The following is a 17,449-nucleotide window of genomic DNA, read 5'->3' as shown; positions in this document are numbered from 1 at the left end:
AACTTTATCACAATATGCTAATATTCTGAGAAGGACCTGTATTTGAGTCGGTCTGGCTCATATTTTGCAATCAGAGGCATTGTTAGAATATTGAAACATGGGCTGGGAGTTTAGGCCACAATTATTTACTTTTCCTGTAACAGTTGCAGTATAGTAGTGAAAACGTAAAACCTTACTGGCTTCTTCTCTCATCTTGCTCAGTAAAAGGGTTAGAGTGATAACGGAAACAAAATGAAACTTAATTTCTCTAATTTTTTAGGCTTGATCCTAAACACTTAACTTGTATATTAATCCCATTCTTAGCATTACTTGCAGGTCATTGTTGTATTTTCCTGAAACTTTCCTTGTTCACCTTTTTAAATAAATGTTCCATCTTGTAAAAAATGTTACTAAGAACATTTGCCAAAACGGATAGACACTACATAACATAAGTATGCAACAACCCCAAAAAGTAGTTTAGATAACATTAGATAACACTTACCAATATGTAAACAGGGGTACAAAAAGGATTTACTAGACTCTTTAATGCTGGTGTACTGTTTTTTTGTACAACCATGCATGCAAAATAAAACCTTTTAAGAGACATCATTTAAGGGACATCAAGAAAAAAAAAAAACCCAACATTGCATTCTCACCACACAAATCAGGAACATAACTGCATAATTAAACATTTAAATATGCTCAATTAGGTACAGGCCATTTGGAAACCTTCATCAATGAAGAAAATGGTGGCCTTATGGTACAAAACACCCTAAGATTGTACAAATTCTACATTAAAATGGAAAGCAAAAAAAGGAGAAGCAAAAAATGAAAACTAAAAAAGATACATTTCACTGTATTTATTTTTCAAACACAAAAGACACAATATGCATTGTCACAAGAATTAGCAACAAACAGCAAAAATAAACATCTAAACAGAGTTGATCGATTTTAGAAATAAATCGGATAAAAAATGCTTTCACAAATACAGCAATGAAGAGTTTAACGGTTGATAATGTCACATTTTTATACGAAGTAAAATAACTCCTATTTATGTTGTAGCTACCTGAATTCTTAAACATCTTGTCCTAAACAGTTTGGAAACTTCTGTTTCCTTTTAGTTTTCAACTTATTATTGGCTCACTGTTTGGGCTTTAGTATAACATGAAGGCCTACCAGTATTATAAACCTGTGATCAACTTTTGATCTGATTCACTCATTTTCTGCTTTCTAGGTTCTCACCGGTTTCCAAACGATTTATGAGCGCCACACGCAGAGGAAATACTTTCATGGTCTACTTTCTCAGCTCTACACACCCTGTGTTTTATAGCTTATGAAAATAAATTCACTGAAGGTAAATGTGATTCTCTTTTTTATATTTTGAGATATAAAGAGAAAATGTTTTTAATTACTACTTGTACTAAATTATACTCAGACACTCAGTATAAATATGGTCTAATCATTGCCCAATTGAAGCTCTTTAAATCAAATAAATGATCTTTCAAGTGATATTGTAAAACTAAATGTAGGTAGATCACTGGAATACAATAAAGTTATACATCTATTTATACCAAACTATTTGATTAGTCACAACATTGCCCAGCTCAAACCCCATAAGAATAAAATGAAACTTAATAGCAACTCACATAGCATACTAATAAAAGTTTGTGTCTTCAGCAACAATTAATAGATACCTTCAAATTGTTATATTTCGTTTCATTAAGTTTGATCAAGCTGAATACATATCATACCATCATACCTTATTTACTCTCAAAAAAGTATGCAAACATTTTACTGTAAAATCTGTAGACAAAAAACAAGTGGAATAAAACATATATATCTTTCTTCATATCATATTCTCCTTCGTTATCTTGTCTCCCATATCATTTTAATCCTTTAATTTTAGCCTTGTATCTAAGTCCCATAAGTGGCTAATTAAAAAATATCCTAGACATAGAGGACACGCACTTAACTTGTGACATTCAAACTATTATAGTTTTGCAGTGTTCCCTAAATTATATTGCTTTGGACATGTTTTGCAGTCAAAACTGTCATTAGCAAAACTAAAACTGTTACTGCACCTTTCCAGAACACCACACTACATGATTCCTTAAACCAGTTGACAAAACCATGTTGGATGCCTGGGATTTTCATGAAGGAAAATACATGTAGATTAGGTTTAGTAGGTGATCATACCATGGACAACAAGTCAACTTTATATAAATTCAATGTTGTTTGTCTGTTAGGAAAACTATTAGAATACCAATTTACTGATCGGGAACCCTGCTAAAATAAGGTATAATACATGTTTACCAATATCTTGTCAAGAAGTTCAAAATTTGCTAAGTTTAGTCAAACATCTTTGTAAGTAAGATAAGACAGTTTCAGTGCTTCATCTTGATGTTTGGCCTCAAGCATTTTTAGATTGGAGATCAGGGATACGTCACACTGACTGATAGTTTAGTGGGTAAAATCTTTACAATTCCACGGAAGTATGGAAAGACTGTTTCTGTGAAGGTGTATTTAATGTCATACACTATTCTTTTTCGATCAAGGTCAAAAAATGAAATTCCTTTGTCATAATCAAACTGCACTCTGATCTTTTTAGGAAATGAATCTGCTACAATTTCTGTTTGGTAATCCCCTAGAGTAAGGTTACGCAGGATATTAGTGCAAGGGCACATATAGATTCCCCATGTTTTATAAGATGGCACGCAGGAAGGCATATATATGGTTTTAGCAGCCACACCTACTGCCCAATAACCATCCACTTCCACATCCCAGCAGTGTTTACCAGAGTTAAAACCTTGGTAGCCAAGAATGTCTGACCACTGCAGCCTTTCCGGGGTGTCAGGAATTGACTGAGAATTAGTTGTTTCTCTTGATTTAGTTAGGTTATCCAATACAGTCAGATCATAAGAGCTGGTGTTGGGATCCAGAGTTACAGGAGCTGGACAGACAGATGAAAGGAACAAACAAATAGAAACAATGTTTATAACAATGTAATACTTTTAAAGCAAACAAAATTTCAAAATAGTTTTCTTACTGTATTGCACGATAGCAGCCATTTTGTTCCAAACTGAGAACTGCAGGTTGCCAATGTGTTTAGCCTCATCAATTAATGTTCCTGTTGGAGTCTCTGGTTCTGGCTGTGTGCACGAAGATCTGAAAAGTGGGAAGAATTTTTAGAAGACTTGATAAAATCACAAAGACTTACAATTTCAAGAAATAAACATTGATTCGTTGCTTGTTATTTAAAGTTGTTTTATTCTTTATAAATGCTACTGCTTTACACATTTTTTGATTTCTTTGGGAACCAGTGTCTTCTATTGCTTTCCATACCTTGCAGAATTCTGGTTACAAAAGGCTTTTGCTTTGGGATTTGATTTCCTATTTAGAATCCTAAAGTCAAGGAAATTCCTACTTTCCTGTGGTTGCCTTTGTGTAGGCAATTAACACATTTCTTACTCAACTAAACATAATCTGGTTATATGCTTCACTGACAAAAACTTGGAACTTGGAAACCCCCCTATCCTAATATTTACTTTCTCCAATATCCCTGCATTTGTGTGTCTCCATGGTTACGCTCACTATTTGTCTTCCAAGATATCCAGTAGGTACTTTTTGTGATGTCATTGCAAACACCCTATATCTATTACAGAAAAACAGGTGTCTTCTGCTGTGAAATAAACTGCAACTGCCTTCATTGATCAGAGAATGGGTTTTGTACTCCTTTTTTCTTTATGGAGAACTCCAACAACTACTGCTGGATTCTAATGTGAAGAGAACAGAAAACTTACCTCTTCAATGTTTTTTTCACATTCTATTAGATAAAAAGCAAACAAGACAAAAGGAACATTAGATTTTGTTGGGAAAAAAAGTAATCATATGAAAATTTTGTAATTTTTATTTGGTATTTACCAGCATGAATGAGATGTCATCTGTTCTCATCTCATCTTCTATGGTTTTGATTTTTTTCATGAACTCAGAAATCCCTGCGGTTAAATTTACAATCCTCACATTCATTGCATCACTCTTACACTTTGCCTCTTTCCGACATGCATCTATCCGACCAGCCTCCTCTGCTCGCAGGAACCAATAAAGCTTCTGAAACTCATCTCTGATGGTCTTCTCTGTCTGCTGAGCCTGAAACTGAGGAGGAGCATATTTAGAGGGAAAGCAGAAGATGATATTTTTGTATTATTGTATATTGCATATTATTTTTTAAACTGTAGAGTCACAATATAAACTTACCTGGATTTTCTTGGCTATTTTATCCCAGTTCTGTTTTACCTTCTCATATGATCCCTGCTTACTTTTTAGATTGAGCAGATTGAGCCGGACTTTGGCCTGGGTAAAAGGGCGTGCGTTTAGATAAGACAGACACTGGATTTTCACAGCCCATAACACCATGTAATAATAAATTATTTGTTCATCTAAAATACCACCGACTGTGATCTACTTACGCGGTGCTCCTCTGCTGCTTCATTAATAGGAACAATGTTGTGTTTCTTGTGTGCCTTAGCATCTCGACAAACCAAACAGATGGGTTGCTGGTCATCCTGGCAGAAGAGTTTGAACTTCTCACCGTGCAGGGAACAAAACTCATTGGATCCAGCATTCTTATTCCTCTCCTGTCTCAAGGAGTCAGACAGGTTTCTCAACGCCAGATTTCGTGGCGGCCGAGTCATGTGAAATATTTCCTTACAAACCGGGCATGTCCTCTGTGTGCTCTGTCTCCACCACTCTTGCAAACAATGCTGACAGAAGCTGTGACCGCACAGCAGCAAAACAGGGTCAGTAAATATATCACAGCACACAGGGCAAGTGCAGTCTGCCTCAGACTGTAGGGCGTTAGTAGCCATTTGTCGTTCTCTTCTCTTCTCTTCCTGTTTGTTTTCTTCAGGAAGTTTACTTTCACTTTTACATTCTCTTGAATCACAGGAATTAGGTTCTCAATGTTTTAGGTAGACTACTTAAAATAAAACACATGATTGCCAGCTACACATATAACTGCCCAATTTACTAGATTATCCTCCTTTTTCTAATAAAAAGAACATTACTACTTACTTCCTGCTGATATCCAAGTAAGTGGGAGGAGAAAAAATTCTTTAATTCAATATGTTCAATATGTTATCTACAAGAAGACTATAAATAATTACACGTTTAGGCAAAAATAAATAACCAGCTAAATAGAATGCCTGGGAGATCCATATATATATATATATATATATATATATCAGTGGCGGATGCTGGTCTTTCAAGGAGGGGAAGTTCAATTTCAAGATCGCTGATTCGCTCATTTCGCTGTCAATAAAAAAGGGATTCAGCCTCAGACAGATCATCCAATCATCGTCCAGAAGCTGAGCATCCAGGCCAGCCAAGGCCATCCCACTGCCCCATAAACCCCCAGAGAAGCTGAGCGTCCTATGGGTGGGACAAAGCACTCTGAACCCACTGTTTAAAGTACTGTGAAGCTGCGGGAATGAGTGAGCAGAAAGTCTTAGAAACATTTCATGACATGTACATGTACATTTACATGTACAAAAATGTTTAGTTATTTCACACTTTTTGTTTACTACATAATTCCATGTGTCTTCATTCATAGTTTTGATGCCTTTGGTGAGTATCTATATTGTAAGTAGTCATGGAAATAAAGAGACCCTTACTGTCAACAGATATGAAGCAACAAAGATGACAAGGGTGGGAGTGAAGGAGAAAAGGTGGGGGTTAGCAGAGAAACACAATGTTACAATACTGCTGTGTGATTTCCTGATTCACTATCACTATTTGAGTTAACAGGCATTTTAAAATTATTTTTAGTAATGTTGTTTGGACTATTTCTTGTTAGTTCATCTGCTAAGAAAATAATGTGGGACTGATTGGTATTACAAGGAGGGGTTCTGAAAAATGAGGCAAGGAAATGTTTTTTCCTCTAATTGAAAGTTTCATGTCAAAATATCTGTTTAATGTAGCTACAAAGGAGGTTCATTTTAGGCTTAGTGAGTTTTTTAACTATGGAGAAGAGAAAAAGGAAAGTAGTTTATTGAGATCTGAGTGTCTTACGGATATTAAGCTGTTAGTTGCATTGGTTTATTGCAAATGTTGGTATATGTCTGTTAGGACTTGCAAAATGGAGGACCCTGGAATGCAGACTAGCAGGCAGGATGACGGTAAGTGAAAAAAGGATTTAATAAACATAAAAGTCACTTTTAGGAAGAGTCAGGAACAAAACAATAAATGAGCAGGCAAGACAGGCATGGCATGATCGAGACAACAAGACATGAGCATGATCCAGAAAATGTTTCTGCGCCAAATGACAGAACAGGTGTGTATTTATGGAGTGTGACCAGGAGAAGCAAGAAAACAGATTAGCTAGGTGCAGGTGAACAAAAACACAAAGTTCAGGCGGGCGACCAGGAGGTCGTCCTGAGCAGACACAAAGTTCATGTGGAGTCCAGGACCTACTACTCCGAGGCCTGATCAGCCGGCGACGGCGGCGAAAACCTGGAGACCGGCAGAGACGTAGAGACCTGGGCGGCCGGCAACTGCAGGTTGATCAGGAGGCCGGCCGAGCAGAGTAGAGGACTCTCGGTCAGGAGGTCGGCTGAGCAGAGTAGAGGACCCTCGGTCACGAGGACGGCCAAGCAAGATAGAGGAACCTCGGAGTTTAGAGTCTGGCTTAGAGTCAGACTTAGAGTCAGGCGCCTCATAGTCTTGCGCCCCATATTCAGGCGTGGAGTCTGGCTTCAGTTCCATGAACACCCCCCAGAGGAAACCTAGGAGTTGCTCAGAAACAGGACGTGGAGGCAGTCCGCCTACGGGCTCCTCCGGAACATGACCTGGCGAACCCTCAGAGGCTGAAGCAGAGCCAACGGGACCCTTGGAAACCGATGCAGCATCTGTGGGACCCTCGGAGGCCAGAACGAGGACAAGCTGCACCTTGAACCCCACAGAGACAAGATCCGGCGGCGCTTCCTCCTCAAACCACTCGTCTCTGGGTTCAGAGGCCAGAACGAGGACAAGCTGCTCCTTGAACTCCTCAGAGACAGGATCCGGCGGCGCTTCCTCCTCAAATCCTTTGTGACAGGGTTCAGGAACCAGGACGGGGACCAGTTCCCCACTGAACCCCTGGAAGGCCTGCAGACTAGGAGCAGCAGCTGAGGCATCGCCAAGACCCTCATAAGACCAACAAAACCCAAAATCACCCACAAATCATAACAATGTCCAGTTATAAACGTGAGTAAAGAAAAACCACATGTGGGTTTCCTCAAGGCTTTATTCTCTGATCTTGTCGGTCAACATCCACAAGATCCACCTAATTCAGCTCATGTAGTGTTCCAAAATCTCTTGACTCATCTATGCTAATGACATAACCTTATATATCTCTGTCACCACATGAACACAGCACCATAAAGTAATTAAAAGAATGTTTCCATCATACCATTGAGTGGATGCATGAGAATTTTCTCCAGTTTACTTCAAATAAAGACAAGAGATCAGCACGCAACTAGACTGAATTTTAGATTTCTTAGAAGGATTGTATTACAATAATTTCATACAAGTGAAAGCCAAACATTATTAGTATTTAAAAAGTTTAGACTAAAACTGTTTTATACCAGTGACCCAGCTTCTCTACTTAGACTTCAGTGAGTGCCCATGACTGTTACTATTTGAATGATGGGACCACAACTGCCTCATACCAGCGACCTCAAGGATTAGTATTGTTAGGAATAACCTTTATTAATATGACTCATAGCTGTTTTTCCCATTTATACCATAGTAATATAAAGTATAAGTTCTAATGTTTCCCTTTTGTAAGAGTGCTCATTGACACACATTACAAGGATAAATGGCCCAAGGGTTGTCATGAATGACCTGAGGCTGGGGCACTGGGGTTAATAGTGGAGCAGCCGGTATAACTGGGTTGATTAGAAAGCCACAGCACACTTAGATTAAGTATGGACACCTGCTACTACACAATCTAACAGATAGACACCACAATGGTGACACATAGTCTACTGATAATCACTGAGGGAGAGCACATCCATTGCATTGGAGTGCCAGATATAAAAACTATATGTGACCTTCTATCAAGGCTCTTCGTCATTCTCTAAAAGATGGCGACGGTCCAAGACGGGAGCCTCAGCGCTGATCTCTGTAATCATTCCTCTGCCATGATTTAGATTAAAGGAGCTAAAAGTTAGAAACTGTATGAGAGTCGTTCATTTAAGAGTCTTTAGAAAGAGTGTGTGATTGCTTCCGGGGTCCAAGGACCGGAGGAGCTTCGAGGCGTCTGAAGGCCAACAGGGTGCGGTAGCTTGGACAATATTATCATCTTTCTTCTAGCGCAGGATGAATTCCTTACCACAGAGGACTTAATGATCTAATTACCTCTAAAGATTGGATTAGAAGCAGCTCTTACCAGTAAACTCCCAGTGATTATTAATGTCATTTGATTTGTTTTTCTGTGTTAGACTTTCCGTATCATTGTAAATGTTTTTCCTCATGTACAGCGCTTTGAGTGACTTGTTGCTGAAAAGCACTATATAAATAAACTTGACTTGACTTGACTTGACTTGAATGAAATTTAAATAAATAGAGCATGCAAAAAACCTAGGTGTTATTGAATAGGCATTCAATTGAACATTGAACAAGTCTATTACTGAATCAGCTACTAATTGTTAAAAAAATGCCAGAATAAAGGATTTCCTGTTAAATCAGGACACTTTTATTTTCATTAGAATTCATAAAAAACCCTGTGTGTAAATGGTGCAGTAGGAAAAAACTTGGCTTGCCTTGGCTTAGGATTGCAAGTATCACTGCGTTGCACAAAAGAAATATAAATAGGCAGTTTAAATAACACCACTTTTGCAGTAAAAAGCAACATGTGCATTACACATTACTTAAAGATTGAAATATGCAACCAAACAGACCTTTTATCTTCTTTCTTTGTCACATCTCCAAGCCAAATCTCTCTCTGAGCCACATTTTTCCCATTAAAGCACAGTCGTAAGCTGTATAAGCTGGATTCTCAGCAGTGAAAGTTACAAGTGATTTGCCCCTTGACTTTTGCAGCAAAAGCTATCAAAGGCTAAATGTTTTAACATGGAACCATATGGCCAGTCCATATATGTGCAGTCTCCTTTAGTTTTTCCTCAAAAAACACATTATGTTAAGAAATTAATTCTGTAATCATGTACTGATCTTCCTGGTTATGACGTACGATAATTACTTTTTTGTCATTTCTGTTAAAAATATCATTAGTGCCTCACTGCTGAGGTTAGCTGTCAGAGCCATAGGTTATCTGTATCTGTCACCAAGTGAGCTCAGTTATAGAACCTTTCTCCCTTCTTTCCTCTTCCAGGCTGGCGTAATTATTATGACTGGGAACAACGGGGCAGGAATAGTTGTTTTCTTGTGTGACTGTTTCTATGCTTAAATACTAGATCCATAACCATAAAACATTCAGTGGACATAAAGCCAAGATTCCTGAATTTGACCACAATAGCCTCCCGAGAGTGCTACAGTAAAACCATCCTGAGCCACCATTAGGTGAAGACGGCTGGAGGAAATGCCGAGCAAGAACTGAGACTAAAGGAGAGCAATAGCACAGCTGATGGGAAACTAATTCTGCAGCTCTGATGTCCCACCCCACACCTCTCTCACACACAAACACAAACACCTTCACAGAAGCGAGAAGTCTGCTAAAACTTGAACGTGGGACATTAGTCACTTTTTTTGGGCTTTCCACTTTCTCTCTAAACTGCTCTCACTCACTTGATCAAAATCTCAATAAGTAAGACATCTGCTCCATCATCTGCCTGGAGGGACAAAAGACTGGGAAGGAATTCAATAAAAAATTGTGAAATGTTTCTCGACAGGCTTTTAAGAAACACACAAAGGTTTGTTTCAAATTAGTGAACGTTTTTTACACGGCAAAAACCATTAGTGATATCTGAAAAGGTTTGCATATACAGAGCTTTGCAAAACTATTCGTCTACCTTGAACTTCCTCGCATTTTGTCACATTACAGCCACAAACTTTAATGTATTTATTGGGATTTTATGTGATAGACTATAGAATATAATAGAGCATACTTGTGAAGCAGAAGGAAATTGATACATAGATTTCAAGCTTTCTGGCCTTGCGGAGGGGTTGTTTGCCGAGGGCACCAAACAGGTTAGGACCGTCCCTTATCAAAGTTGATGGGAAGATAGATTCAACTGATACTGTGCAACACCACACCACATTATTGGAAGAAAACTGACAGAGACAAAAAAAAAAAAAAAAACACAAAATTACGATGGTTTACCTTGTGGAAAGACAATACCCCTAAACATACAGCCAGAGCTGCAATACAATGGTTTTGATCAAAGCTTAATCGTGTGTTAGAATGGCCTAGTCAAAATTCAGCTGAGAGTCTATGACAAGAAAAACGTTTTCTACCCACATTGACTGAGCTTGAGCTGCTTCGCAAGGAAAAATGAATAAAAAGGTTTTTCTCTAGACATACAAAGATAAAAGAGACATGCACCAAAAGAGTAACTGTAAATGTAGCAGAAAGGGGTTCTACAATGTACTGACTCAGAGATCAATACATAGGCATGTTTTTGACGTAAACGATGGTATTTGTTTGGGTCATTCTGTCTCAAGGGTGGAATAATTGTGCAGCATCTATCAGCAGTGAATTTTGAAGGCAATTTTAATTAGACAATACATTGAAAAAATTTACACTGAGGTTTGTGGTTTTAACGTGACAAAAAGTGAAAAGCTTAAAGGGGTATGAATACTTGTTCATGAAAGTTTAAAGAGCTTGTATGTAAAAAAAAATAAACAAATAGATGAATGAAGACTAAAAGTTCATTGTGCTGAGTTTTTTTTTTTTTTTTATCTTTTGATACCCCCCCCTAAAGGGCATATGTCGAAGTCTTGTTAATGCAGAAGGAATCTACTAAGCCTTTTTTTTTCTGCCTGTTTATTTAGTGTCATGTTTTTGTTTCAATAGTTACCAGAGCATCAACTTTGCAGCAGGCCATTACAGCAATTTACGACGCGTTAAATTTCTCCTTTGTTCATCTTTGTGGCAGCTTGCTCTGGCAGTTAGAGAGGGCAGAGACCTGCAGAGAGCTCATTATCACCGCAGCCTGTGATGTTTTACACATTGCGCCTCCGTCCTATCAGCAAAGATAATTTACTGTCGCTGCTCCTGTTGCATTCTGTGCTGTGATAAGATCTTAAGTCCAAAATGCTCCTGACTTGTTTCCATGCTTTCAGAACCTGAAATATATCCCTGTGCACCATAACATTTGGCAAACCAATTTGAGATGGCAGGCAGAGCAAGAGGCAAGGTATAGATTAGCAGTAGTAATAATCATCAATCACGTCTGAAATGCTGCCATATCACATGCCACTAATAACCAGACCCATCTTTCACCGGGTATTTTTATCTGTGTGCCCTGACACTCGACTTTTGGAATCGTCCTCTCGTTTTACGTCGTCAGCACCTCGACCAAGCCTGCGCACAAGTTCTTCACATATCTATAAATACCATTCAGTTGAAGGGCATTTTCTCCTACCCGCCCCCCTCTTCTTGGCAAGAGCTAGGACCTCTGTGATTTGGCAAACAGATTTGCGGTCCTTTACGCCACTGAACATCTTGGGGCTTGGTCTGTCCAAACACACTCACACACACCTCTGGGACACCCTCTGGAGAACAGCAGATCAAAAACATTGATCCATCTGCCACAGACTTCAAATGCCAATGAGATTTCAGTCTGTTTAAAAAGCTCAATTTAGTTTTTAGAAGACAAAAAGTACATTCAAGCCTTTTTTTTAACAACGTACCCCTTGCTGAATTAACTTGTTGCTGCACTGATGGTCAAAGCATCCATGTATATCAGTTCTTGTTGGCTTCTTTGCACACTTTAACGCACATGTGAGAGAAATGCACAACACCTGTAGATGGCTCCTCTGTTCAAAATGTTCTGCCAAGTTTTTTGGGCTTGCTGACATGAGGCACTAGAGACTGCAGGTCACCAACAGCTTCCTGCTATTTTGGGCTTGTTGCAGCTTGAGGTTTCAATTTATTTGGCCAGAGTGTGTCAATCACTGAATGGCTGTTTTAAGACCTGGAGGGGGGTCTGCTGTTGCTGCTGGGAGGAAGGAGGCTAAGAGGCACACTAGACTGAAGCTTATTTTTTTTTAAGAAGAATCAGCAGCAAAACCAGTCTGCCCACAGGTCCAACTCCAGAAAATGTTCTTGGGGGCTTGTTTTTATTGGCTGATACAACCTGATTGAACTTTCACAACACCAAATCATATGTTTGGCACAACAGCACATCATAAAAAGACCTACAGCAAAATATGATGGTGGCAGCATCATGCTCTGGGGTTACTTTTATTCGGATGGGACTAGATGTGTTTTCCAAGGTGGGCTAACTTAACAGATCTAAATAATATGCAGTTTTCACACAAAAGTGTTGGGCGTCTGCTGGTAAACTGAAGATTAAAATATATTTTTTTTGCCTCACAGAGATTCCAAGCAAGTGTCAAAATAAACAAAAGAATGGCTTCACCAGAAGAAATGTTGTTTATTAATGATCTGGCCAGAGTTCAGAACTAAATCAGACTAAGATATGAGAGGTCACTTCAAGAAGGCTGTGGAGAGGAGATGTTCTCATTTTAACAGGTACGTGTACACTTTTGATAGCCACTGTAGGCATTAATATTTATAAATAAATAAATAAATAACTTTTGCAACTGCTCTCCTATGCTGAATTCATATTCATAAAAAAAACACATTTACACAGATAGGTATTGCCCTCTTTGCCCCCCAACTTCTTGGTGCTTCCCTTTTCAAAAAGCTGACCACAACATACACAATGGTTTGGATCACAACTTAGGTAACCAAAAATAACATTTTGACAGGTTTCCAAAGTCAGAGTAAGATCACATATGGAAAACTGCACAAGTAATATTTAAAGAAAATCATACTTCCTCAGAAAAATCTGTTTTGAGTTATTATTTCAATAACCAGTAATGTTTCATCCAGCACTGATTACATGATTGTTTATTTTCTGTAAATAGCAAAAAAGGCTGCACATTTGGCTTATAGGCTATCCTGAAACAGATGACAACCTGATTACTTTTCTTTTTACTATTGTATTTTCTCTTTAAATAAACTGATTGACATCTGAACAATGAACAGAACATGGAACACATACTTATTCCCAGTAATTTCAGTATTAAGTTTTTTAGGTATTCATTGGATACACAGAAATGTCAGATACACTGTTCATGTCTGTGAGTCATGCAAACTAATTAATCACAGGCTGGGTCCACAACTGTTGTATTTTTTAAACTTTTCTATAGTCAGTTGAATCTAATATGTAATACATGTACATGCTGGTTTTTGTCATCAACGGTTGACAAGGCCTTTCCAAAGATTTCAAAGTTTACTGTAGTTCCAACATTGAGGACACACAAATAAAATAAAGAAAACTGGTGCACCGATAGCTTCATACATATTTAGTGATATATGTTTGTTGTCAAATCTCTCAAGACAAATTTGGGAAAACACTGATGAAGAATGAGCCTTCAGGAAAGTGTATACAATTCCGTCTGATGCACACAAATTGGCTGCATGTGCAGGATAGTATGAAGAACAGGTACAGGAAAGCAAAAGAGACATTGAATGCTACACATAAAAATATATTGCTGCTATGAATTACATTACATTAGTCAAAGTACAATGTGCTCCAAATTTACTTTTGTAAATAATATAGTTTTTGACTAATTTACTTTGGTATTTTCCATTTTGGATTTTTGACCTTAAAATTTGACCAATAAATTTGTGATAATTGTCACTCTCCAAGTGTTCAGGTTACTGTTAGCTATGTTAGTCACTTTCACAAGCCATGCATTCAGATTTTTATGAAAACATGCACACATCATATAATGTAGGTTTACTGCCCGTAGCACAATCTACCTTTGGACTGCACAAATTTTCCATTTCCACAAAGTAAAACTTCAGTCAAAGAGGCTCCTAGCAGATTTGTTGTACAGTCTGCACCTCTTAACTAATTTTATTATGTTTATGCATTCATGATTCAATAAGCAAAATCTGCAATGGCCTAATGCCCTGTCTGAAAGACAAAAACATCTCAAAATGCATACATTCATAAAGACAAATTACAACAGCCCAAAACATATTCAGTTCTTTATTTAGAAATATTGATAAATTACTGTCTAATTGGTTGTTTTATTTATCTCTGAAAAAGAAAAAAAATAATTTCATGAAAACAAAAATGTAGTTGTTTTACTCATTAAACAAAAGTTTCAACAAAAAATGTGCATTCTAATCAGGGAATAAATGGTAAACCCCACCCCTTAGTAACTAGTCCTACCTCCTTTAGCTAAAACTTCAGTGAGAGGCTTCTTGTAGAAACCAACCACTTTTTGACATCAGTGTTTCATGTTCCCTCCCAGCATGAAGTGAAACTAGATCCAGACTTGACACAGGAATTTCAATTTCCTAATTTTTAGGTTTATCTTCTCAAAGAACATTATTCCACAAGTCCGGATTTTTGTCTACATTTTGTCTGGAAAAGTTTAGTTTGTCCTTCTTTTTTGTTTGTTTTTTAAAGAGCAAAGGTTTCCAGTTTGCACACCTGCAATGGACGTTGACCAGGTGCAGTCTCTTTCTGAAAGTACAGGCATCTAAGTTCTTATCAACAGTAGCTAGAGTCTGCTGTAGCTCCGGTGATGACAATTTAGGGTATTTGGACATTTCTTTTAGCATCTTGCGGTCTGCATTTAGTGTAAACTTGCTCAGATGACCAGACCTGGGCATATTGGTATATTTGTGCTCGTTTTTCTTGACTGTGGAATGTCTGATTTCAAAACTCCTTCTTCAAATCCATTACCAGACTCAGAAGCTGTTACAGTTTTCTGTCTAAAGGCCTCTGATGGCTCTTTGGATTTTACCATGGTGATCACTCTGACTTCAAGTCAGGAGCATACCATCTAAATGTTTGAGATTTGAACAAGCCAAACTCCTTCAAAATGCCTTTTCTTCAGATTTCATTGTTTATTTATATTACTTGAATTCCCTGGTGTTGTTTGAATCGATATTAAATATCCATATGTCCAAATATTTTAGAACAACACAGGCTGTCCTAGGATGTCCTAATTTTTTCACATGACTGTATGCATGGGGAATGTGAGCGTGTGAACATCAAGGAGCCCTCCACACCAACAACAGCATTCATTCAGGGATTGTATTGAGAATGTGCTCTCAAATAAATGACAGGTTGGTAAGAAAAAAAAAAAAACACTGATCCAAGGAAAGCCACAGAATCCATAAATTATAACAAACATTTGAGTTTTTAAACAAACAAGACTTCACAACCAAATCTGTCATCTTTTTATAGCTATTGTGAAACAAAGGGGCAGTCAGACTTTACTCTTACAAGATCTAATGAAGTTATGCTGTGGTTTTGTTATTTTCCTTTGTACCTCCAGTAGGTTTTCTGGATTTTGTTGTCATAATTGTTTATCACTGCAGGACAAACAGGACCACATTTTCCTTTTTCCCCATTGCTGTTTAGAATTTTGAAAAGGCCCTTTTTCAAAGGCCAAGTTTACCTATTCCTAATCTTTATATTCAAACATCAATAAAAACTTTGCGGGGCATCATATGTTTCATCTTATGTTTCAGCCATTTGATTCAAAAAGGTAAACTAATATGTAGATTCTTTTAGTAAAGAGAATATATTTAAAGGGTTTATTTTCAATTATCATTGAAATTTGAGTAGTACATGAGAACAATAAAAATAAGAATTTTTATTTAGAAATGTTTTATCATGGCCACGTTATGGCTATCACGATCATGGGGAGTAATCGTGACTTCACAGTAATTCAGCAGACACCTGATGACACTCTCTATAAAGAGGCAAAGCCACAAAACGTCGTTGCAGATAAAAAGTGCTGCATCAAACCATGTTAATGGAAGGTTTAGTGGAAGGAAAAATGATTGTGGAAAATGGTGCAAAGGGGACAATTATATGCTTTAACAGCATTGTGAATCACAATCCATTAAAGAATTTGGGGCTGATTCACATGGGTGGATCCACAGCTGGAGTCAGTGGTTCAAGAGTCACCACACCGACATATCCAGGAGATGGAGTCCAACTGGATATATCTGATAAAGCAGAAATGACATTGTCTTACCTGGCCTAAGGAGACAACTGACTTGATTGATGTTCAGTGGTTCAAAGTCCTCTCTTCAGATGAACATTTTTATTTAATCTAAAAAATCAAGGTCCCAGAGTTTAGAGATGGAGAGACACAGAATAAAAGTTGCTTGAGTTCCACTCTGAGATTTCCACAACCAGTGATAATTTGGGGCGCTGTGTCATCTGCTGGTGTTGGTCCACTGTGTTCCATCAAGTTTAAAGTCAACACAGCCTTTTACCAGTAACCTTTATAGCATTTCATGCATCCCTTTGCTTTATGGAGAGGGACTTGACACCTGTCCACACTGCCAAAAGTACCAATACCTGGTTTAATAACCATAGTGTCACTGTGTTTGATTGGCCTACAAACTGGCCAGACCTAAACTTAATGGAGAATCTGGTGGATGAGAGACACCTAACTCAAAAATGCAGAAAAGCTGATGACTGCTGTTAAAGCAACCTGGGCTTCCTGCTAATTTCCGATTGCTATCATGACATTTTCGAGCTTTCTGAGGAACTAAATTTTGGGTTTTCATTAAATATAAGCAACAATTTTCTGAATTAACAGAAATAAGTATATGGAATGAATCACTCTGTGTGAAATAAATCTAACATATGAGTTTCGCCTTTTGATTTAAATTACTGTAATAAATAAACTATTCAAAGAGGTTCTAATGTATTAAAATGTATATGATTAGAAAAAGTCAATGAATAAACCTGGTGCTGGTTAACATTATCTATCTCAGATGTTTTTTAATGTGGAAAATCCACTTTTCTTTTTATTTGTCTCTCATTTGAATTGTTCTTTAGCTTTAATGATTTTGTATCAAATATTCCCACATTGGTTAAAATAATCTTCTAAATTGGAAAAAAAAAAAAGTATAAAATGTAATGTTTAACTAATATAGTATTAAAAACACATATTAAAACGTGTTATTGGTTTTTAAGCTATTTATTTTTAAAACTGATTGTAAAACTATAATGAAGTCACTGATATATTAGGAGTCAAAGAAGCTGGTCCGTGGCTGCATTTTGTTTTTGCTCAGATGGGATATTTAAAACTGTGAGCACATCATTTGGACCAAACTATTAATAAGAAGTCATCTTAGTGACCCCCCCTCCCCCCCGCCCCCACCCCTCTTACTGACTGAACCCCATTACTCCTTTGGACACTTGCCCCAACTCTGTCCGCATGGCAGCTGGACGCATGCGCAGCTCCGCGGCGTTCTTAA

The 17,449-nt window shown here is 37.7% G+C and overlaps 2 protein-coding genes across 3 annotated transcripts; both read right to left on the bottom strand.

Annotated features, from left to right (window-relative positions):
- Positions 1 to 824: 824 nt before the first annotated feature.
- LOC124881637 (E3 ubiquitin-protein ligase TRIM35-like) lies at positions 825 to 5,181 on the bottom strand. Of its 2 annotated transcripts, XM_047387297.1 has the most exons (7): positions 5,050 to 5,181; positions 4,446 to 4,749; positions 4,234 to 4,329; positions 3,901 to 4,131; positions 3,780 to 3,802; positions 3,026 to 3,144; positions 825 to 2,929 (listed from the first exon to the last, which is right to left on the bottom strand). In XM_047387297.1, the coding sequence occupies exons 2-7, from the start codon at positions 4,668 to 4,670 to the stop codon at positions 2,412 to 2,414; spliced, it is 1,212 nt and encodes a 403-aa protein (XP_047243253.1). In that variant the 5' UTR covers positions 4,671 to 4,749; positions 5,050 to 5,181; the 3' UTR covers positions 825 to 2,411. The 2 variants fall into 2 exon arrangements, with proteins under 2 accessions (XP_047243253.1, XP_047243251.1); XM_047387295.1 differs by having other exon boundaries at positions 4,446 to 5,167.
- Positions 5,182 to 6,232: 1,051 nt separating this feature from the next.
- Positions 6,233 to 11,994, bottom strand: LOC124882486. Its single transcript, XM_047388908.1, has 2 exons — positions 11,827 to 11,994; positions 6,233 to 7,158 (listed from the first exon to the last, which is right to left on the bottom strand). Exons 1-2 carry the CDS (start codon positions 11,992 to 11,994, stop codon positions 6,463 to 6,465), a joined length of 864 nt encoding a protein of 287 aa, XP_047244864.1. The 3' UTR covers positions 6,233 to 6,462.
- Between the last annotated feature and the right edge of the window lie 5,455 nt (positions 11,995 to 17,449).

The sequence above is a fragment of the Girardinichthys multiradiatus genome, chromosome 15 (genome assembly GCF_021462225.1).
Source record: "Girardinichthys multiradiatus isolate DD_20200921_A chromosome 15, DD_fGirMul_XY1, whole genome shotgun sequence".
Taxonomy (NCBI): domain Eukaryota; kingdom Metazoa; phylum Chordata; class Actinopteri; order Cyprinodontiformes; family Goodeidae; genus Girardinichthys; species Girardinichthys multiradiatus.
This window is presented reverse-complemented; position numbering and strand designations above follow the sequence as displayed.